General features: G+C 44.0%; 1 protein-coding gene across 2 annotated transcripts in view; it reads right to left on the bottom strand.

Annotated features, from left to right (window-relative positions):
- Window positions 1-24,072, bottom strand: part of LOC119661701 (TNF receptor-associated factor 4) — a 129,915-nt gene that overhangs the window by 46,038 nt on the left and 59,805 nt on the right. The window contains exon 1 of one of the 2 annotated variants that reach the window (XM_038071148.1): window positions 15,522-16,065. The exons of the other annotated variant lie outside the window; for it this stretch is intronic. Coding sequence (XP_037927076.1) covers window positions 15,522-15,758 — 237 coding nt within the window. The 5' untranslated portion in view covers window positions 15,759-16,065. Of the gene's footprint in view, window positions 1-15,521; window positions 16,066-24,072 lie in introns of those variants that run through there. 2 annotated transcript variants of the gene reach the window in all.

The following is a 24,072-nucleotide window of genomic DNA, read 5'->3' as shown; positions in this document are numbered from 1 at the left end:
AAGTATGGTTAGGGTAATGAAAGGTGAATGTTTGTGATATCATCTCCCGACACACTGCTTACAATTAGAATAAGTGATTTCAACTTCCCGAGTTTAGAAATTCGTTTTTCGTTTAAAAGGTTTTCCTTTATGTTTTGTTTTCCATTTTTCCTTTGTGCAACGATATTTCCGTTTTTTTCTCCGGGTAGAGTAGGTGAATGTGTTTGCAACACTAAGTGCTTCCCTTCCCTCCCCTCCCTTTAGTGGTGGGGAAGGAAACCATGTTGAATCTACCATGGACCTAAGTTGCCAATGAGCCGTGGAGTCCACTTACTTTTTGACCTTTTCCCAAGAGAACTGCCACGCATTGATTGCATATTGCCGTTCCTCACAGACAACCATCTTCCTTGTACTTGTGAATAGTTTTCCGTTTTTTAGCAAGGACGACAACGGAGATCACTCCCGGTATCATCACAGTCGATTCGTAAGCAGCGCGGTAGGCAGATGACACCCACAAAGCTCCCCATCTCTGTACCTGTGCAAGGCGCTTATGATACATGTCCTTGCCAAGAACATCAACGCAAACCTCCGCGCCATAGAGCAGAACTGAGTGCGTTGCACTCATAACTCAACAACTACCAACGAAAGCCTGAAACCATGAGTATCCGCTTACCTGTCGAATCAGATAAGATTGCTTTTTCAACAGTACGCCCGACAACAAGTGGCTTGTAGGATCTTAGCAGACTATCGTAACATTCCTTTCGAGCCTAGGATAAGTTCCTGTACTACTCCCGACGTGAACTTCATCCTCTTCAGGGACTCCAGCATCTCAAAGAGCAGGGTCATTCAAATAATCTCCCAATATCCGTAAGAGGAAGTCTGGCACGTGGGATTAATTTTGGGGGGGGGGGGGGGGGGGGCTAATTTTCTGTGCCTAGCATATCTACAATGTGAAGAAATTGAAGGCATTTCAGGGATTAAGCGCTGCGAAGAACACCACTTGTTGAAACGCTGAGTCCTTCAGCTCAATGAACATCCACAACCTCCATGACAGCATTGAACATGGATCTCTCTGCTGCAAGACTGAACTGTTTTGGGGATAAATCCCCGGCGGCACGTTCCGCTTTGGTAAGTCTTCTGAGCTTTTCCAGCATTTTTCAGTTGTCTCAACAATAGAGAGTGGTTGGTATGCAGACGGCAGCTAAGAGTCTTGCTGGCATGCCACCTGCCCCACCGACAGGTAAAAACCATTGAATGCGGCGAGTAGTAGGTCCACCCGATGGTGAAACACTAATTTATATGCCTCTACCATCGGATCCAGGTGCCTTACTATATTTTAAAGTGATGACTGCCTCTGCGTTCTGCGTACAAAAAAATCAACGATATCTGCACTATCGTTCGGCATTTACTTCGTTCTGAATCCACAATTGACTAGCCTAAATCGGGGTTCCAGTGAAAGTTTCATTAGGTCGCGAGTTAGAAAATTCTAGTTTACTGATTCAAGGCTCTCAACTAAAAACACAGTGCAACTCCCACGGCTAACTAGAATAGAGGAAATAACCAATAAAGTTAGGATTCTTCTCTTCCATTCTTCTTCTCCTTTTCACAAATTTGAGAGCAACTCAGGAGTACTGCACCTACAGTTGAACAGCGTAACTCCACGCTTGAGCCCATAATTTTATAAAAGAAGTAATTCTTCTAGCCTTATGGAGGCAGAGCTTCAAACACTGCTCAGAATCGTCAACACGTTGTTGTTTTCGATTGATTGTCAGCTCGCACGGCACCCACTTTAAACAGAGCCTTCGCATACCCAAACATTCAGGCAGGATATGTTCAACATGATTCTTTGATGTTTTTAGAGCCTCAACTATCTCGATCAACTTCTCTTTGCGGTCATCCAAATTTATTTTGTGAACTTTTTTGATAATAACTATGACGATGAAATCCGCGCACGATTGTTGGCAGTCAACAGTCTATTTCAGCTTTCGCTCGAAACGTCTCACCATGGGGCCAGTCCTTATTATTATTATTCTGTTAAGGGAAAGTCACACCGCGTCCTTGAAGAACTATTGTGCCCCTTTTACTGGTTACAGTGTACCTATTGATCATAGCATCTCAAGCAGGCCTATAGCCGTTAGGAACTTTAGTATGTTCCCTACTTCCAGATCTTTCCGCCTTGTATCTGGTAGTAAGTGTTCTCCCAGATGCCTGGACCCACTTTGCACAAGTGCCGGACACTGTCGTAGGACGTGTATAGAGGTTTCGTCCTCCTCCTCACAAAACCTGCAGGCAGTGTCCGTAGATATCCCTAGCTTCCCTAGATGATAGTTCAGCCGACAATGACCAGTGAGAATTCCTACTATGATTCGGAGGTTCTTTTTGGTGAGGTTTAAGCAATCCTTTGTGCGTATGGTTTCGTATCCCCCAATAAGCACCCTGGACTGCTCTATCCCTAGGGTAGGCCCGCCCAGTATAGTTTCCTCAACCGTTCCTCTTCGTTTCTTAGATTCATAGCATGAAACCGTTTCCGATTCCACAGAAGGGTTCTGGCCCCTGTAAAGGCGTCCCTGCTCCCTTCTTGCCTAGTTCGTCCGCTGCCTTGTCTTCCAACCCAGCATAGCCTGGAACCCAAAGTATCCAGACCTTGTTGGACGAGCCGAGTGTATTCAGTCTCTCAAGGCATTCCCATACCAGTTTAGAGTTCACCTGGTTGCTTGGCTATCGGTGAAAATAGCTATGTTCTGTCCCCTTTGCAGATTAAAGGAGGCACATTTACATTTACAAGTTTCCCGTCAATGCACATAGGGAAAGTGCTATGACCCTTCAGACTGAGAACTTTGGTTTTTTTTGGTGTTTACCTTCATTCTAACTCTACTTGCCCCTTTTTTCAAATCCATACCCATTTGGTCAAGGTCCATGACCCGGTGAGAGAGTAAACAGATGTCGTCAGCGTAGTCGAGGTGTTTGAAGAAAAATGTCATAGCCCATTGAATTCCTTCACGTCCTCCTTACAAAGCAGCATGAAGGACATCACCGAAACTGGAATATCGGTGACAAGATGCAGCCTTGGCGGACTCCGGTTTGGACCTCAAAATCCTCTGAGATTTTACCTCGGTGGAGCATGTGATACTTTGGGTCATCATATGCCACTCTGACAATAGCTATTAGTTTGTACGGAATGTCCCTTTTGCATAGGACACGCCATATGCATTCCTTGTTCACGCTATCGAAAGTTATCTCGAAATAGATGAAGAGCAGGTGAATCGATGATTTAAACTCCGCGTACTGTTTCAAAATGAACCGTAGGGTTCACAAGAGCAGGCTCTTCGTATACGATTAAGACTCGTGGTGAAGTGTTCTTTCTCCCTGTTAAACTGCTTGTCCTTGTGGATGAGGAATCGACCGTTAACGTCCTTCATAGGACCATCAAAAGATTTGCGGCCACATTCGTGATGCGGTATATAAATACTTTTGAAATCATTGCGGTCTGGAACACCACAGCTTTCCAGCCCTGCGAGAAGTGGCGGACGCAATACGCAAGCGAAGGTAAGCGACTACCAGATGGTGATTCTTTTCTCTGCTTACGCACATCCAAAAGACAACTTCCAAATTTCCTGCTGGTACGGGGTGCACGTACGGGGTTGATCAGTTGAAACCAAACTGACCTTATGACAAGCTTTGTTAAAGAAAAATTCTCGTTACGACCACCAGGACCGTGCTTCCCCATCACATGTTCGAACAATATGTTGTCAGAGTTTACCATGGCATTTAGATCCCCCATCAGCATCACAATGTCACCTTTCAGAAGCTTCTCTTGAGCTGCTTGTTGAAAGCATCCTTCTCCTGTTGCGATAGAGCACCTCATAATTATGATGCTCCTTAACCTAGGTTGGAATCTTCCAGTCAAAATTTATACATTGTCATAAGTGTGGCAAGAGAGAGAGAGCAGGACCTTCCAGAAACTCAGTATCTTTATTCGCTTAGGCCCAGAATGTCCAGCTTATATTGTTGGAATCCTTACTCGAGTTGAAGAAAGCAAGCATTCTGAGGACCCTCGCTACTGTTGTCGAGTGTACATTCCAGAAGCATTCTCGGTATTCACTTTAAAGAGGTCATGGAGAGATGACTTCTTTTCTAATCTCAGTACGACTACTTCAAAGGCAAATCGACAGAGACCGACACCTTAGCTGCCTTTTAGGATCTAGGGCATATATCATATAGCATTCAATCACATAAGTACCAAAGCCATCAAGGAGACTCTAACAAGATTAGGACTGAAGGAGTGTCCTCCACAATGGCTATATGTCTAAGGTAGGAACTAGGATAATCTAATTTGACTTTAAAGGTAGCCACGTGACTGCAGCTATGATTAGAGAAATGCTTCAGGGTGGCGACCTTTCTTCAGTGCTCTGGTTGATAGGGGTACTTAAAATTCTACGAACATTGGAAAGAAGTGGGTTTCCGGTGGTGGGTGACATTGGTGTCATAGATGTTGCCCTTTGTTATGAGCGATATTATGCAGGGCACGTTGGCGAAGGTGTGCTTGTGGGTTGTAGGATTTGCACTTAGCATGATATTTACCAACAAGACAAGTATACCCGAATTCCTCCTCTGGGGCTAAATGGATGAAGATTGTCACGCTCTGCATTTACAAATGTTACTGGGGCTCTACAGTCTTCTCTGCGAGATGCGCTTAATGAAAGGAGCAGGGACCCAGCATTCCTTACCGACAGACTCAGTCGAAAATATTTTCGGATACGCACAGTGTAGTCGGGTCATTCTGTTTTTCATGATGCTGGTGAGGCAGTGCCACGACGCGGTGAATTGTCGGGTCGGCACGTTCAAAGTCACTTTTGCCTGGATTTGTCGTCATAGAAACATGGAGAGGGAATGAACAAATCGATAGGAGGCTCAGGCAGGGATTTAACAGTAGCGCAAGTAACGCTACTTGACAACCAAGACTGAACTTGTAGATCTGGGCCGATTAGATAGTATCCTACTTGTCCTTCCCACAGCAGAGTTGCGCTGTACAATTGCACCGGCACCCGCTCCCTCTGCTGTGAGGGATCCGTCAGTGTACCAAGTAATCAGTTGCTGGTTTGAGCCGTATGTAGCAGCCACGCTCTCCCAGTTTGTCTTGTTACTCCAACGTGTTTCAAACTTCTTATCGCCAGTCCTTATGTATTCCTCGGAGACTTGGGTTTTTAGCCAAAAAAAAGTTGCGAACTCTTGGCTCATCCGAAGAATTTTTGGCCCTCTATATGACGATGGGCGATTCCGTGGCCTACGAGCGATACCACGTTGGATAAAATTCGATTCAGCAGGTTGCGGTGGGCGGATCACTTAATATTGTTGGGTACTGCAGACCGAGAAGTAGCACATGCCATTATCATCACCTCCACCATGCTGGATTTTTTCTCGTCTGGTCTGTCGGATGTAAACGACAGGGAAAGCTTTTTATTATGTACGAATGGGAGGCGATTTATGTAAGGGGTGAAATGGAAAAATTTGGTGCAGAGACGACAAAAGACAGCGGATTGTGAAACCCAGCAGAAATTATAAGTGTGCGTGCGGACACCGAGTAACAATGAAAAACATGGTTATAATAAAGCGCAGAGATCATATATAATAATAGACCTTACACCAGCTCTTTTTGCAACAAAGTATGAATATAAATAATTAGCACACGTTTGGTATCAATTCAAATTGTTCACTTCAAAACGTTGTTTTTTTGATGGTTACTATCTAACTCGATTTGATTTATGCAAATAAGTTATTATTCCTATCCAAAGATGCTTATTTTCGCTCCGTTCTTTTTTTCATGACCACGATGCCAATTAAATGATTCAAAATCATCTCAAAAATACTTTTTCGAATCCATAACCATCTATTCGCCATAATTAGCACCACCATTCAGATATTTGATTCAGAAGTTCATATGTATCTCCAGTAAACATCTGAAATTTTTCCATCTACGTAATTCTGCTTTAAAGACGGTTACGAAGCTTCCACACATGAACGTTTTTTTATATTTTGAGAAAAGCATAAATGTATGTTATATTCATTATTTCCTCGTTGCATTTCATTCACCTTTTTAATTTGATTACTTTTCGTTACTTTGCATTTTACCCGGTTTGTCAGTGGAGCAATAAAGATGATCATTACCGAAAAAAAAACCCGCTGAGATACTCCTCTTTCCTCGAAGTATCTTTAGTAGGAAGTAATGAGAAAGAAACTAATCCGTGACGATTCAACGATTCATAAGTACACAACAACTGTGTATGATGAATTGCTGATTATATGTGTGTATATGGTCATAAAAGAAAATTACCAAATTAAGTAGTCCGGCTACTTGGCATAAAGCACTTATGAGTGCTCATAAGGTTTTTTTTGGTGGAATTAAGCTCCTAGATGTGAACTGTGCTGTGAAATTTAGAACGACTCGTTGATCAACGGCCAGCGGTTGGACGGAGTATCCTCAAAGACGAGGTAAGCACCAGGTTGAATTTCCAATATTGGACCATTGAGGGAATTTTAGAAATCGTTTTTAATGCTTTATGGACGTGGATAATCACGAAGCTCCCAACCATTCAATTTATATTTTTTGGGCAGCAATATCGGAGAATCAATCATTGAAGGCCGAAAGTATGCAGTACATATATTGGTACTAATCCATCCTCTGTAATTATATCGGTACTCACCGACCCTCCCTAATTCTTTTCTTTCCATCTTAAATAAGATATTTGAGTCTTTTAAGAAATTGCGTTGTTCTGCCTGCATGAACCTGACACTGAATCGCATTAGCTACGATCAGCGGTAGTAACGTGTCCCTGTCCTTTCAAATGGAGGAAGTTTGCTAACCAGGCCTTTTACCCATCAACTGTGACCAATTCCACAACGACAAATATCTTATAACTACCCAAGATCTTGTGTTTCTAAATACTTTCTAAGTAACTTCCTTTGCGTTAGGGTCCAATTATGAGAACAACATGGTCATAAATTCCAAACAACCCGAAGAGTGTAAGATTTCTCGACTTTGACCCATCAGCCCGCAACAAGTGCTATAAATCTGTGATCCTCACTATTGTAAAAAGTATCTTCCGCACAGTTGCTAAATATCCTGCGGGACCAACACAAAATAGCAAACAACAAAAGGTCAATTGCCAATGAAAGAGACTCTCGAGGAGCAAAACCGGTACGTGGCTGAAATATGCACCAAGCAAGGTTGAATGGAAGTGTAAAAGTAGGTAGAGTATCTACGGTCGGTAAGCAGATGCAATAACTAACTGTAAGAAGATAAAGATTGCTTTCTAATGACATTTAGCATTAACCCTTGGAAGGTGTATTCGGTTTTGTGTAAAGCAAACGTTATTTTCAAATATTTGAGTATTTTTTTTGGACTCGTGTTTACTTATTTATTTAATTAACGGACAACAAACAGAGACCAGATCACGGAGCAATACTCGAGGGTATTCCTCACGAGGGAATTGAAGAGAACTAAGGAGGGTTGGATGGAATCAAAATGAGAGGAGGAGCGAAGCATAAAGCCTGACAATTTTGCTGCTCGATTGATGACATCGAGGCAATGGGTGTCAAAGCGGAGCTTATTGCCGAAAGTAACTCCGAGGTCTTGAGTGGAATTTAAGCAGGATAAGGGATGTCCGTTAAGAGAGTAAGAGAAAGAAGTGCTGGAGGATTTTAGGGAGTAGCACATAGAGTGACACTTTCTGACGTTTAGCGCTAAACCATTAGTCGAGCACCAACGAACCAGAGTGTCCAGGTTATTCTGAAGGGAAACACAGTCCATAGGCGACGATATAGCGGAAAACAGCTTAAGGTCGTCGTTAGAGCAAACAGGGACAAGTAAGGAGGGGAGGAAGGTCGTTAATAAAAAATAAAAATAGCAAAGGACCCAGAATAGACCCCTGTGGGACGCCAGAAGAGGGGGAGAAGGAGCGGGAAGTACAGCCGTCAAAAGAGACGCGGCAGGATCGGTTGGAATAGTAAGAGGCAAGCCATAAAACAAGTGGTATGGGAACGTTTAGGGACGAGAGTTTGGATAGAAGTACCTTGTGATTTACAGTGTCGAAGGCTTTCGGGAAGTCAGTGTAAATGGTATGCACTTCTTGCCGTGAATTTAGACATTTGGCGACAAAGTTGGTAAAGTCAAGCAGGTTCGAGGCAGTGGACCTACGTTTAACGAAGCCGTGTTGTTCTTTCACTATGTGATGGCCAAAGTGGGCGGACAACCAGTCGCTGACATATCTTTCCAGGATTTTGGAACAGGAAGAGAGGAGGGAAATGGGACGGTAATTCTCGGCAAGCGAACGATCGCCACTTTTGTAAATGGGGATAATGAGAGCCTCTTTCCACAAGCTGGGAAAATGATTCTCTTCAATGCTTCTGTTGAAAATAAGAGATAGGGGAAGGGAGATGGACTTACCAGTTTTGAGAAAAAAGAGGTTTGGAAGACCGTCCTAGCCAGGTCCGACCTTGGCATCAAGTTCGCCAATGAGGTATTCGACAAGGATAGGGGTAAGAAGGGGAACGGTAGGCGATGCGGGGCAGGCTACATCTACTATCGGGAGGGATTCGGAGGAAGGGGGAGGAACATAGACTGACGAAAAGTAGCGGCAGAGTAAATCACAAGTTCGTTGGGGGGAGTTAGCTGAGAAGCCAGAGAATTTAATGGACGGAGGGGATAACTGGGCAGGGCAGCGGGAGTTGCGAATGTGGGACCAGAAAGGTTTCAGATTTCCGCGCTTTAATGAGTCTTCCACGCTGGACAAATATTCGTGTCTGGACTTACGTATTAAAGATTTGACCGAAGAACGAAGGGATTTGAAAAAAACTAAGTCAGCAACGTTTCTAGAAGACAGGAACTTCTTTCTCGCAGTCTGTTTTTGACGTAGTTTTTTGTGAATTTCAGTGGTGAACCAGACGGGGTACGAGCGTAAGCACTTAGGAGAGGAGGGAACGTAACAAGGAAGAAGATCAGATAAAATGGTATAGAAAGTGTTGAGTGCTTGGTTACATGTAAATGGAGAGAACAGGGGGACCCAGTTGATTGACGCCAGGGCTGAGTTCAGACCTTACAAGTTCGCCTTACGAAAGTTGAACTTGGTAGGCTTGCGAGCGACAGGGGAGTGGAGTCGGGATAACTGAACATCGAACTCGAGAGCAGGATGATGGGCGTCAGGGGCAACGTAAGACAGAGCATGAAGGAATTGGGAAAGATAACGTACAGGAAGGTTAGAGAGGACAAGGTCAAGAGTGCGATCTAAGTGGTTTCTAGAAAGGTAAAATTGGAGGGCCCCACAGGTGTACATGAAAGTGGATAGAGGAAGGGAAGGGTGGGTCGAGTTATTAGGGAGGGAGGGAAGGCCAGGAGAGCATAGGAAGATTAAAGTCACCACAGAGGATGAAAGGAAGTGAGGGAAACAAAACGGTTAGGGCCTCTGATAATCTGTCGAAGAAATCCTCGTACAGAGAAGGCGGACTTAGGCAGGGAAAATATACACACGATATGATAAAGGGACATACGTTTGGTGTTCTCAATTCAACAACAGAGTATATGTTCAACTGAATCGCAAAGCTTCCGTGATTAATGTTGATAAACTAGAATATCAGATCAATTCAATGAACATGTGTAATGTGAGTTGAACCAAAGCCCAAATAATTAAATTAGACTCACGGAAAGGAAATACGGAGGTGATTTTTACCACGAAGTACAAAAAGGATGTCTTTATTATCATCAAGGTTTTTTTCCAATGGGACTGTCTTAAAACCGATCACTGACTACTGAATGATTGCCAGTTACCCCTGAATAGCATATCAATCAAGCCTACATGCTATCGCTGAAAGTTTGCAAACAAATGTATTTCAATTCCTTCCAGAACTTTCTGAGAAGCTTGCACTCTTCCTCCACTGTTTTGTGCCGATGATCCGTCATACTTTGGTGTTAATTTTCAATCTGACTCTACTTGACTCCTCCAAATCCAGAGTCATTTGACTAAGGTCCATAACTCGAGAAGAGAGCAAGCAGGTGTCATTAACCTAGTTGAGTTATTTGGTGAAGATGTCATGGTCCATCGAAGCCCTCCACGTTCTCCAGCAACATCAGGTGCGTCACCGATAACGAAAAGAAATGATATCGATCCAGAGGATGGAACCCTGGCGAACTCCCAACTTGGATTGCAAATTTCGATGAGATTTTACCTCCATAAAGCACATGACATTTTGCATCATCATATGTCACTCTTTCTGCTTAGAGCGTTCTAGATAGACCAGACTTCCAGCATTTATGAAAGAGTGAAGCTGCACGGAAAGGTTCCACCGGGAGACCGTCAAGGTCAGGGAATTTAGTTCATTCGATTGCATTGATGTCAAAATTAAGTTCGTTTTTGTTGGGTTTAGTAGGCCGTATCCGACTAGACAATTCATAAAAAAGAGGCGGGACTCCACAATCAGACAGACCTTGCGATTCCCCTTTGGAACTTGGCCATTGGCATTTTTAATGGCGTCCCAATGGTCATCAATATTCTAAGGACGATTATTTAAGAAATCTGCCGCTGTCAAACGACAGTCGGATCACATAAGCCAATCAAATTCTCGTTCACATCCTATACAAGTAACAAATCCCCGCTCAGAGTCTAAACGAACATGTCTGCCCGGTTGACCGAATCATTTTTCATTCGATCACCGGCCGCTTGAAGAGTCTAAACTGACAGGCCGGAGTCTCTCATCCACGTTACGGCCGCCGGTCAAATGCGGTCTTGACATGTGATGACAGGCCGAACTGCACGTGGATGGCGGGCTTTAGATGATGATCCTTCAAAGCCCATGTCAGCGGTCTCTTCTTACATACATCTGGAAGACAATTCCTAAATCTACTGTTGATGGGATACTGCTGGTATGTTTCTGGTCAATTGAAATGCAATTAAGAGGCATCGGGAGAGGCAAAAAGAAAGACAGATCATTGGGGTTGGGGGGGGGGGGGGGGGGACTATAGACTATTTCACCGTGCATAAGGGTGGTTAGATGAATTACTTCCTTTATACCAACCAGCCCCCCCCCCCACAGCAAATATAAAAAAAATCCCTTATAAATAGTTAACAAAGGAGGAAGGGGAAGATTTCAATAATACATGCAATATCTACTTTAAGGCACTATACGAGGTCTGACCAAAAAAATGTAGGACTTATCGAATTGGGCGTCTTTACATTAACGTTGTCAGCTGGTTCGGCGCTTATTTTTCAACGAGAACCTTCCTGAGTAATCTCCAAGCCGATTGCTCAGCTGTTTTTCGTGTTCCGCGTTTTTTGTCATGGACGTGAAGGAGGAGCAACGTTTTTGCGTGAAACTTGGCGTTAAATTGGGAAAATCGTTGAAGGAAACTTTCCAAATGCTGCAGCAAGCATTTGGTGATGATCGGTTCACGGTGTCACGAGTGGTTTAAATGGAGTGCGATATCTCATTTGGGTCATGTCAGGAGATTTTGACACAAAAATTGGGGCTGAGAACGGTTGAAGCCAAGTTCATTCCTCGACTGATGATAGAGGATCAAAAAGTGAATCGTCTGGAGGTTTGTTAGGAGCTCTTGGAAATGACCAATGCTAACGGAAACCTCCTAAAAACAATCATTACATGTGATGAGTCTTGGGTTTATGGCTACAGCGGAAGCTGGATGGAGTGCCGTTCTTTAAGATTGAGGTGTCAACGAACGTCTCAAATCCAAAATTTACCGCAGTATCGTCCGTCCTGTCTCCCTCTATGGTTCTAAGTGTAGCCGACTATAAATTAATAGAGAGGAAGATGATGCGTTGGACGCATGGCTGCCTTGCCGAAATGACGATACCCAGAATCCATACGGGGTTGCACCGATTGTGGAAACATTGCGAGAGAGGCATCTTCAATGGGTTGGTCATATAGTTTGCGCTAACGAGAATTTATTTGAAAAGACTAGTTTGAAAATAGAAGTCGATGATACGCTGGATGATGATTTGAAAACCCCGCAACTGCATGCAAACCAGACCTTTGACAGAACAAAATGACGTAACCTATCATGACTCCGACTCGACGGAACAAAGGCTAAAGAAATAGAGTGCTTTACGGGCCACTTTACAAAAATTTCAGGGGTCCTTTAACCGCAGCCTCTAGATCGACTTCGACGCAATTAGTCATCACATTCCCATGAGCAGGAATACTATTTTAAAAGCCTCAAGTACTGTCTCCAAGAGAGTAAAAGGAAGACCTGACACTCAGGGAAGCAGCACGATATTTCAGTTGTTTTCTAAAACAACATAAAATATATAAATGTTGATGGTATAAGTCGAATATCTAGGCGACAGCAAAGGTTAATACCCGAATCCAAAGACAAATAGAAATTGAAAAAATGCATTGGATTGGTTGAAGCAAGAACCACATTTCTATTTTCTCATAAGGAAGAAAAATGTGAGGGATAAGAGAAGCCATCCGCCGTTGATGATTTTTGCAAAAACGAAGGGCAAGATCATTGATCATTGACAGACAATAACACTGAAGTAGGCACTGGAACGTCAAAAAATGTCGAAGTGTGTTCTTATGGTGTTATTATATAAGTTTTTTTTTTATGATAATGTCAAAACTCAGGAGATGCCCTTTGATGCTATAAAGCTATAGCACAGCCTTGGCGAGGAGAAAGGAAGTTAGGGGTTGGAATGGGACAGGGGTTGAACGTGAAGGAATTGTCGATGCAGGATCCACTCCTCCACATCTGAATGTTGTAATCAGACGGGAAGACAGAAGATGGGAGTCTGTTCCACATTCATATAGCTCGAGATAAAAAGGATTCGTTGTATTTCAGGATGCGACTGGCACTGACCCTTAGAGTACGGTAACGGGAGCGGCTACTAAGCCGTTAGGTGCTGCATTTGGGAGAGTCTCTACAAGGGGTAAAACCTGATATTTCCTGGGAGCAGTGACCGTTATAATAACGATAGAGTAGAGAAAGACACCCAACAAGGGGCTCAATTTGTGATGTAATGCTCATATCACCGATGAGTTGAAAAGCTCTTCGTTGAACTTTATCAAGAGCTCGCAGTGCAATTATACATGCACCCGCCCAAATGTGAGAGTTGTATTCAAGTCTAGGTTTAACCTGAGTCTTGTGCGTTAGGTCGAATGGTGAAAAATATTTTTGCAGCGATTTAGAAACCCCAAACATTTTATCGCAAATTTCGCAATGCCGAAGACCGGCTTATTTCCATGCGGTCCTTTCTGTCCCAACCAACGGCACTTTCTCACCGCTAATTCTCCACTCCCGTGGCGAGTTCTAAAGTGAGCGGAGAGTTCCGCGCCATCTACCCGTCCGCATCCGCAACATTTGAAATAAATTTCGAATGCTGCGGATCCTGCCGCGCCACAGTCCGTCCTGCTGGAAAATAATGCCCAGTGTTTTTACTATGCCTCAATAATTTTGCATCACTTTATAGTTTATGGAGTTTAGACCCAACACGAAAGAGCAGTTGGTTTGATCAGAAATTTTGGACTGCATTAAAAATTTCCTCTTTCCAAAAGGTCTAGAAACTTTTCGTCATTTTGTGTTTCATTTTTTTTGTCGTGTCATGAACCGAACCGAGAATCTGAAAACTAGTAATTTCCAAGATGTACTAAGACACTATTATTAACTTTATTCTAGTAAGAGTAGGTATGGGGGCCTAAACGTCATATACACTAGGCGACATAATTCATTGTACGATTATTCATTTCGTTTCATTTTTAAGGTTTTGTGTAAACACAAAACATCATGTGGGGTATCAAATTAAAGGTCTCGGAAAATTTTACATTCCTCTTTTTCATATATGGGGAACCCCCCTTAAATTCAACGTAAAAGGATGTAACTCACTGTATGTGTGAGCGTTCACAATTCCCACATTTCTACCAAATTTGGTCTTAATCAATATAACCGTCTCCGAGAAAAATCCGTGTGACGGACAGGCAGACCGACAATAAACCGATTTTAATAAGGTTTTGTGTTTACACAAAACCTTAAAAAGAACTGAATTTTGATAAAAACGTTAATGGTCCCAATTCGATGAAAAGGGGGTGTATTATTAGCTTTATTTGAGTAGACATCGGTATAGGAGGCGCAAACGACCAATAAAAGTTTCATCCTGATTTTTTTCGAGTTTCCTCGGTTGGATAGTTTCTAAAATGGCCTTTTATTTGAAGCGAAGCCTTTTCTTACTACTCCAATCATCCACTTTACAACTGATATCAAAACTAAAACTTGCTTTGATAAGTTCTAATCGAGACCTTTCATTTGATACCCCACATGGCTATATTTGGTGAAAAAAAAATCCACCCTCTTCTCCCTTCAACGTTCTCAATGCAGAATGATATCGTTCACTGTATGACTATGAATTCACAGTTCCCATCTTTTCACATCAGTGGCCATTACCGTTTCTGAAAAAAAATATGCTTGTGATAGACAGACAGGCGGTGATCCGATTTAATGGGTTTTGTTTTCGCGGCATGTCTCCTATTCAGTCCTTTGTACCATGATTTTCTCTTATTACTTTTCGTCTATTCCACTATCATCAAATAATTAATACTGCGCAAGTGACAATCCTACAGCACCGTACCAAACGTAGAGATAAACACAAATGTCCATGGTGCAACTAGGATTTGAACCCGGGGTTCGGGCTCGAGGGGATGACTCTTAATCAACTCGGCCATCGAACCATCGAGTTTATTTTGGGAAAGTGAAAAAAAGATAAAAAATAACAATAAAATCTAAACTTGTTTAGTTTGTCTACATCTATTTATTCAAAACAATTCCCCTTCAAGGAACCTTGAGGGTCGTTTCAGAATGTTATGTATGATGATCTGTAACAGATGTACGGAGGCGAATTTTAGATCTTTTACTGATGTTTGACTTTCAGCGTTGACACAGATCCGAAACAAAGTCCGCTGAAGTGCAAAAACTTTAAATCGAGGTAAAAAGGCATTTATAACTGAATGTTTCGGGCATTTATTTGCAGAAACAATCCAAAAACCGGTTCCCAATTTACTTCAATGTTTTGCATTATTGCGAAATACTTTAATAAAATTTCATGATTTATAAAAAATATGCAGTCACCTCTTAAGCTTTTTGTTCGCCGTTACTTTTTCAATAATTTGTAATGGAACTTAATATTTGGAAGTGCTGTTGTAACCATATATTTCGTAATAACCAAAAAATCCCATCGTCTGGCAAATCATTTTGAGAGGTACTTGAACGGCTAGAGTCTAGCCGGAAGTATGGAAACTCCCAATAGCAAAGCAGAGGGTCAAGCTACAAAACCCCAGCAAAGCAAGGGTTCAAGCTGCAAAACCACTAAACAAAACTGTTACAAGCCCTGCAACATCAAAACGATTATTTCCGCACCGTTCCAGCTGCAACCCCTAACTAAACACTTCACCCAAGAACCTTCGCTTGAGTCCCTCCCTGCCAAGGTGAATTAATTCGAAATCCGTAATTACGCATGCATTTCCGATTTATCCAAGCAAGTGCTACTCACGATCTGACTAATTTCCGTAATGGGAACATTTGCTGGTTGCGGGGATGACGACACCGATTGCTGCTGCTGCTGCTGTTGTTGCTGTTGCTGCTGCTGCGTTTTATTCCGAGGCGGTGTTGGCGGCGAAGGGTTAATCTGATGCACATTGGCCCCGCCGCAATCTTTCGAATTGCGATTGGGCGAGATGCGCGATGGGAAACTAAGCGTTTTTGTCCATTGTGCAAGGCTTCTTACCATTATTCTGTCTTAATTGACCTTTTTACAACGAAGAGTTTCAATAATCCGTAAACCAGTCACGTAACTTTCAATCTTTCAATTCGTCCACTAGTTTCTCACTTTATATCCTTTCACGATACTTTCCAATCACAAAATCACTTCCTGATAACCGCACACGACTGTTAGCTCTCAACCCCCGAGGAGACCTTGCAACCAATTCCAACGAACACTCAATCAGAACTGATTCACGGAACGGCGACCTGACTCGATATCCAACCAACTCGGCAACATGGAGCGCACACCGTAGACGAGGTTGTGCGAAAGCAAAAGCAGTAACAAAGTTGAATTCCAGCAAGACCCGCGGACCGTGGTTGAATGAACTCGTTTCCCTGCACAAGAAAACCAGGGGAAGGTGCGAACGCTATGGCGATTGGCGAGGTTCGCTTGATTCGACTCCTCAAGAGTGAACGGGACGGGTAATCCCCACCAAAGAGATTGTCCTCTTGAGGGGTTTCCCCTAATAGACCCCGTCAACCTGTTTCAACTTTCCTCTATACAAGAAAGTTGAATAGGATTTCGGACCAGTTGAAGTGAACTGCAATTCTCGTTGAACGGCAGATGTTTGCTTGCGGTTTCGTTGGGCGCATGTTGCCAGCAACATTGGTAACGAGCATAGCAAGGGGCCGTGGTCGCGGTGGGGACGCTCCGCTGATAGTTGACCGGAAGAACAGCTGTTCTGGGGCCCGGCGTGGCTCAACCGAGCTAGCGGTCAGCTGAGTGGTGGCTCTTTAACGCTGGCCGGGTTAGCGTGGCGTCGTTGATTATGTGACACCTTGGCTGATGGCTCCTATGTATGTATCTGCGTATGGCAGGCATGGAATCCAGTTTTGGGGTTTGTTCGACGCGAGATTTGGCCGTTTTTGAAGGTCGGTCGCGCTGAGCCGGCAGATAACGTCTTCTATGCATGAATGCAGGTATGAGCAGGCATGAACATGATTATGATGACACCTGATGGTCCTCGTCGTTATTTTTCTCTCGTTTATGCTTTATGTTTTGCGCGGGCTCAAAGTATGTCGTAAGCGATGACTCAGATTCCAGCAAGAGATGAGACGTTACTAGAATGGGAATTAGCTCGCTAAGATGGTGATTGATCGGATTTTTGAATCATCGAAATACGTTTACATATATTACTCCTGCATTCACTTAATTGCAGTCTCCTACGACATTAAGAAAATTCTTTAAAAATGGCGCACAACAGTTTTGTCGTTTTTATAATTTCCTACGTCAAGCAAAGTGCGTCAACCACGCCTACGCACTACCGCTCTTGGTTTCTAGTTATATAATTTAACTGTGACCAGGAGTTATCGAAAAGATCGCAGTTCTATGCCGCTGTTTCGCACCAATGGACACAGTTCTAAAGCCATTCACTTGCTTGTCTCCTCGGACAGGGAAGCTTTATTAAATTATGGAAACGTCGCTCTTTTTCAATGTGTGACCTATCTACTACCACTTCCGTTTTGCAGCCATTTTATCCACTGACATCTCACTTACAAAGTGACAGCGACGATCACTTTTCGAACAGTGCTTCCATATTGCAACACTGACATTAATTGATTTGGGTTTTGAGGTAAATACAGTCGACAATAGTAGAGTAGGCGGTCAAAGGGTAGTATAGGTCCCAGGGCGAAACGTGGATTGGTACCCACGATGGAGCATAAAACCTGGGAAACGCCTGCTGAACCAACACCAACAACTCTACTACCAAACGCTATCTCCACCTCCACGTGGTGATCGCTGGGAGTTCTTTCTTTATGAAAAACTGCGGACGGAGAAGGATGAAGGCGAGTCTCACGCGCTTAAAAACGGGACCAAATGTACCAACTCCAGGTTGGGGGTTGGGTAGGGCTGAGAACCCTACACGGAAAACCGATGTTACGAAGCCACGAAAGAAGCCTCGGACAGGATGGATCTTCAAATGACGAACCCGGCAACGACAACGGATTAACGATTTGCGCATTTTCTCATGGAACGTGCGCTCCCTGTACAGAAATAGAGCTGATGAGCAGCTAGCCGATACCCTGTCCCAATATAGGGCTGATATAACAGCGTTACAACAGATGCGATGGACAGGGACCGGTTTCCTGGAGAAGAGCCACTACACCATATATTATAGCGGTCATCCAGTAAACCATGTGCTCGGAGTAGGTTTCTTAGTCAGCCAAAAAATGAAACCTGCTGTTATCGGCTTTGAAAACATAAGCGAACGGCTATGCACTCTGCGCTTACGAGGCAAGTTTAGAAATATAAGCCTCATAAACGTTCACGCCCCTACAGAGGAGACTGCAGAGTCGGAGAAGGATACCTTCTACGAGGCAGTAGAACGAACCCTCGAAGCCTGTCCCAGATATGATATCAAAATCATACTTGGGGATTTTAACAGCCAAGTAGGGAAGGAGCCCCGTAGCCCGTTGGCTCCCATAGCTTACACTAAAAAACAAATGATAACGGACTGGGGACTATTTAATTAGCAGGGTCACACGAAATGGTTGTTGGAAGTACCTGGTTTGCGCGGAAAGCGGTCCACAAACATACGTGGGCCTCTCCAGACGGGACCACTTTCAACCAAATTGACCACGTGTTGATCGAACGCCGCCATCTTTCAGCCTTCATGAATGTCAGAACATAGAGGGGGGCTAATATAGATTCGGATCACTATCTCGTTGGCATGGTGCTCCGAGCTCGAATAACAACCTAGAATCCCCTCTGACAATCAGGTGAGAGTGAACACTGAAGCCATCCACAACACAACCCTCCGCGACACCTATAAGAGGGAAATGGATGCCGCAATAACCGCAATCAACAGAGGACCTGGAGATGAAGCATCAACAAATGATCTTCACAATCACCTGAAGAACGTTATCATGGATACGGCCACAAACATACTTGGCCCCAGCCGCAAAAGGAGTCGGAACGCCTGGTTTGACGATGAATGTAAGCTAGCAACGGAACGAAAGAATGCCGCATACCGAGTAATCTTGCATTCTCAAAGAACGTGGGCACGCGCAGAGACTTATCACGAACTCCGTCGAGCGGAGAAGCGACTTCACAGACGGAAAAAGGAAGCCTGGGAGAACCAACAAGTCTGTGAACTAGAAAAGTACAGCGAGCAACCGCACCAGGCGCGGAAGTTTTACCTACAAGTCAGCAGGATGAAGCCTTATACACCTCAATGCTCATCCTGCCGAGACAAAGAGGGAAATCTGATTTCCGACAGAATGGGCATATTAGAGCGATGGGTTGAGTACTTTGATGAACTACTGAACAACCAGAACATCTGCGAGTTGGTGGTCCCGCCAACTGAAGACGACGGACAAATACTGCCATCACCAAGTTTAGGAGAAACAGTCCGTGCAATTCATCGGCTAAAAAATCATAAGTCGCCAGGAGCCGATGGAATTACAGCCGAATTGGTTAAATATGGAGGCGACCAGTTACACCAAGTGGTTCATCAACTTGTGCTCAAGATGTGGGACAGCGAATCAGTGCCTGACGATTGGCAACGAGGCATTATCTGTCTCATACATAAAAAAGGGAGATATCACACAGTGCAGCAATTATAGAGGTATCACGTTGCTGAGTACCATCTATAAGATATTCTAGGCTATCTTGCTAGGCCGGATAGCCCTATACGCCCAGAACATCATTGGCCCATACCAAAGAGGCTTCACTCCAGGCAAATCTGCAACAGATCAGATTTCCTCTGTGCGGCAAGCGATGGAAAAACTGTTGGAATATGGGCAACAGCTGCACCATCTTTTCATCAACTTTAAAGCCGCCTATGAAAGCATAGCCAGGGCAAAACTGTAAACGGCCATGAGAGAATTCGGTTTCCCGACGAAATTAATAAGACTGACTAGGCTGACCCTGACCAATGTGCGAGGCCAGATAAAAGCAGCAGGATCACTCTCAAGACCATTCGACATCAACAACGGTCTACGACAAGGGGATGCCTTATCATGCGTCCTCTTTAACCTGGCCCTCGAGAAAGTCATCCGTGATGCTGAGGTAAATGCAAGAGATACGATCCTCTTTAAGTCCACCCAACTACTGGCCTATGCTGACGATATCGACATTATGGGAAGAACTACCCGAGACGTACGAACGGTCAAAGCTCTTACTGTACACGATAATGATCTTGCCAGTCCTCATGTATTCCTCGGAAACTTGGGTTCTTAGCAAGAAGAATGGCGAACTCTTGGCCGCGTTCGAGAGAAGAATCTTCCGAAGAATTTTTGACCCCCTACATGAGGACGGACGATTCTGTAGCCTACGGAACGACGAAATTTATGAGCGATACCATGACCGTCCGGTTGTGAATAAAATCCGACTCAATAGGCTACGGTGGGCGGGTCACTTAATCCGTATGGATGAGGATAATCCTACCCGGAAAGTCTATAAAGGCAATATCTATGGTAGAAAAAGAAGATGCGGCAGACCCTGCCTAAGATGGAGCGATGGCGTAGGTCAGGACGCTAGACAGCTTTTAGGGATATCGAATTTGTGGACCTCGGCGCAAAACCGGGATGTCTGGAGTTCCCTATTAAGGCAGGCCTAGACCGGATACCGGTTGTTGCGCCATTGATGATGATGATGATGATGAATAGTAGACAAAATAGCAGAATGCAGTCTGTATATAGTGGTTCGTAGTTTATTTCGGTTGGCGCTTACTCAAAGGTATAGGTAATTATAACTTCTAAATAAAGATAAATATTGGTAAAGGTTGAAATATCAACCCCATCCCCGGCGGAGGTTGGGAGTTTGTGGAGAGGAAAACGAGTTCGTGCCTATTCAAACTCGATCGAAACTTATGGCAGCCAATCCCCTCAAAAAGTTGTGAGCCGTCAAAGCGGTTTTTTCCAACAAAACCTCATTAAAATCGGTTTACTGTCTGTCTTTTATTTTTTATGAGTGGAAATGGAAATCTGTGAAAAACGGTGTCGTGCCTGTTTGCAACAGGGGGTATGATTCTCTCCCACCAAAACTATCCCCACTTTCTCCTTCTTCCTTCCCCGCGGAGCCGCGACCAAGCTTTCCGTTCTTCGCGCCCTCCGTTTTTCCAAATTCCGCCTGAATTATTTTGATTGCGGAGTTCACCGTATACCAGTTTCCTTCTGGCTTCAGTATTTCCCCGACGATGTGCTGCGGGTTTATGCTGAGTTTCAGAGAATCTTCCAGGTTTGTCCTGTTCTTTTTCTTCAGCCTTTGTCCTGTTCCCTAGCAGGATCGGCTCGTCGGGTTCCCTAGGTTTCAAACGCTATCGGACAACTGCGTACCACCCGCAATCCAATGGGATGCTGGAACGCTGGCATAGGATACCCTTATACCCTTCGTGGTCGCAAGTCCTGTCTTTCATTCTACTTAGTCTAATATAGCCCATCGTGAAGAGTTTGCCACCGGCTCCGGCGAACTAGTATATAGGGTGAATTTGGGACTCTCTAGCGATCCTGTGTTCAATACCAGGTCAACCCCTTTCTGGACACCTGCACACACGTCTTGGTTCGCGTGGATGCTTTCCGGAAGTCCTTGCAACCCACATATGAGGGAATATATATGAAGATTTTTGAACACATTCTTGACATCCGTATTCGTAAAATCATTCAAATAAACGTGAATCAAACTTGATTTGTTAAGAACTGTGGAACTACTGACGCAATAGACTCTGCGCGGTTGCTCATGAAGAAACATCGTGAGAAGCATCGCCCTCTTTACATTGCATTTCTGGATCTAGAGAAAGCGTTTGACCGGTATTAGATTGAATCTGAATAAAACCGCGATTTTGACGACCGATCCCCATGAAACAGGCACAATCACTGTCAGCGAAAATGATCTGGCCAGAACTTAGCAGATCAGTGCTATCAGCCAATGGAGAACAGCGCTATGAAATTGCTTCACGCATTAGCGCAGCTTGGATGAAGTGGCGTTCCACAGCTGGTATTCATTGTGATCCACGAATCGATGAACGTTTCAAATCTAAAATTTACCGCAATGCCGTCCGTTTTGTCACTCTCTGTGGTTCTGAGTGTTGGCTGACTATAAAAGACAATGAACAGCACTTCCAGTAATAGAGACGAAGATGTTGCGTTGGACTAGTTTTGATCACATCCGAAATGAAGATATCTCCGATCGATATGGAGTTCACCGATCGTGGAAAAATTGCGAGAGAGGCGTCTTCGATGGTATGGTCAAGTAATTCGTGCTAACAAGAATTCACTTGCCAAGATTGGTCTGAACATTGCAGTCTCCGGGTAGATTCGAACTGCATTCTCTAATGACTTCGACTGGAACTCCAAAGCGTAGAGTCCATTCCTCACAAAGGGCCTCGACGCACAATTGTGCGGAAATGTCGGCCAGAGGTGTTGCCTCAGGCCACTACGTGAACCTATCAATGATTGTTAGGCAATACTTGAAGCCACGCGGATCTCGCAAGGGGCCAATGATGCCGATGTGGACCATGTGAAAACGCTTCGTAGACCGAGGGAATGAGTCTACTTCTTTTTTACGCGCTTGGTGACTTTAGACTTCTGGTCCACTGCACTGCTTGACCCAGCAGTTAACATCCTTATTCATTGAGTGCCAGAAATATTGGCTAGCGACCAGTTAATTCGTTGTCCAAACGCCTGAGTGCGCAAAATCGTGGAATAATTCCTTGCTAAAAGTGGCCAGAATATATGGCCTGGGTCCGTTTTCAGAGGTCTCGCAGAATATTTCCGAGGTTGAGCCGTAAAGGAAAACTCCCGAAATTTGAATTTTGGGTTCTCCTTTAGGCTTTGAAGCACCGTGTCATCCTTCTGTGCCGCGGCAATTGCTGAAAAATCGACCGGGACAGGGATTTTAGCCTCTGAAACACGTGAGAAAGCATCTACAACTACATTGTCCCTACCGGACACGTGCTGGGTATCCCAAGTAAACTGGTTTATGAAGTTCAGGTGTGGAAATTGGCAAGGGGACGCTTTGTCGGGCTTCTCCTTAAAAGCGAAGGTAAGAGGTTTGTGACCTTTGAACGGCAGGCTTTCTAGAGAGTATCGGAAGTATATTATTGCCATGTACGCGGCTAATAGCTCACGATCGTAAATGCTATACCTCTGTTGAGGTGTATTAAATTTTTTGAAAAAGAAGGTCAATGGCTGCCAGATTTGTTTCAACTTTGGGTGAAAGGCAGCACCTACCGCAATGTCCGAGACATCGACTAACACGGCTAGGGGTGCATCTGGTTGAGGGAATGCCGAGAGTGTAGCTTCCGAAAGCTGTCGCTTGTTTAGCTCGACGCTAACCTGGACGGCCTCTTTAGACCAGGCAATCAAGCGTGATTCTTTGGTCATGGGTCCAGACAAGCAGGCGTTGAGGATTACTTGATGAATTTGGGCGAGAAATGACAATAGAAGTTTAACATGCCCAAAAGTCTTCGCAGATCCATGACTGCTTTAGGTTGCGGGAAGTCTGTGATGGCCTGAACCTTGTCTGGATTCGGGTGAATTTTCTCAGCGGAAATCGTGCGGCGTAAAAACTTCACCCGCCATAGAAGCAATTTGCATTTTTCAACGTGTACAAGACAGACCTCAAGGAGATGTTGAAAAACGCATTTGAAATGTTTCGGGGAACCGACGACGTACCCCTTGGTAGGGTTTTAGGAAACCTGCGTACACCGAAGGGCTGAGAACTGAGAACAAGTCGGGAAACCGGAAGCTGGACACTTCAGGTACGAAAGGTTTTGTGTATTTCTTAGTACGTAACACGTAATATATCCATATATTATGTGAGAGTATCCACTTTCGGGTGATATTGACATTCATAGCCTTCAATTTTCAAAGAAGCAACAACTGTACAGTTGTAATATGTCAATTACAACTTTGTTAGTAATAGTGAGATTTCTACCACCATTGGTACGATCATGCCCTACATTATAACCTATATCACTGCAAAATTTCGTGGTACTAGGATGAACTTAAGGAGGGTTTCCAGCCAATTATAAAAAATTATAGTAATATACTATTATTAACTTTATTTGAACAGATATCGGTATGGAAGGTATTTCAGAGCCCAGGGGCCATATAGTGGCAGCCTCCTAACTTTTTTCAGATTTTTGGGTTTGGTAGTTTCTGAGAATGGCCTCCTTAAAGAAGTGATCACTTTCAACTCCCCGCACTCCCCACTTTTCCAACAAATGTCAAAACTAAGACCGGCATTGAAAAGTACTAATCGAGACCTTTGATTTGATACCCCACATGACTATATTTGATGAAAAAAATTTGTACACCCCCTTTTGTATGTAAATCCA

This window comes from Hermetia illucens, chromosome 1, assembly GCF_905115235.1.
Source record: "Hermetia illucens chromosome 1, iHerIll2.2.curated.20191125, whole genome shotgun sequence".
Classification (NCBI taxonomy): Eukaryota; Metazoa; Arthropoda; class Insecta; order Diptera; family Stratiomyidae; genus Hermetia; species Hermetia illucens.
This window is presented reverse-complemented; position numbering and strand designations above follow the sequence as displayed.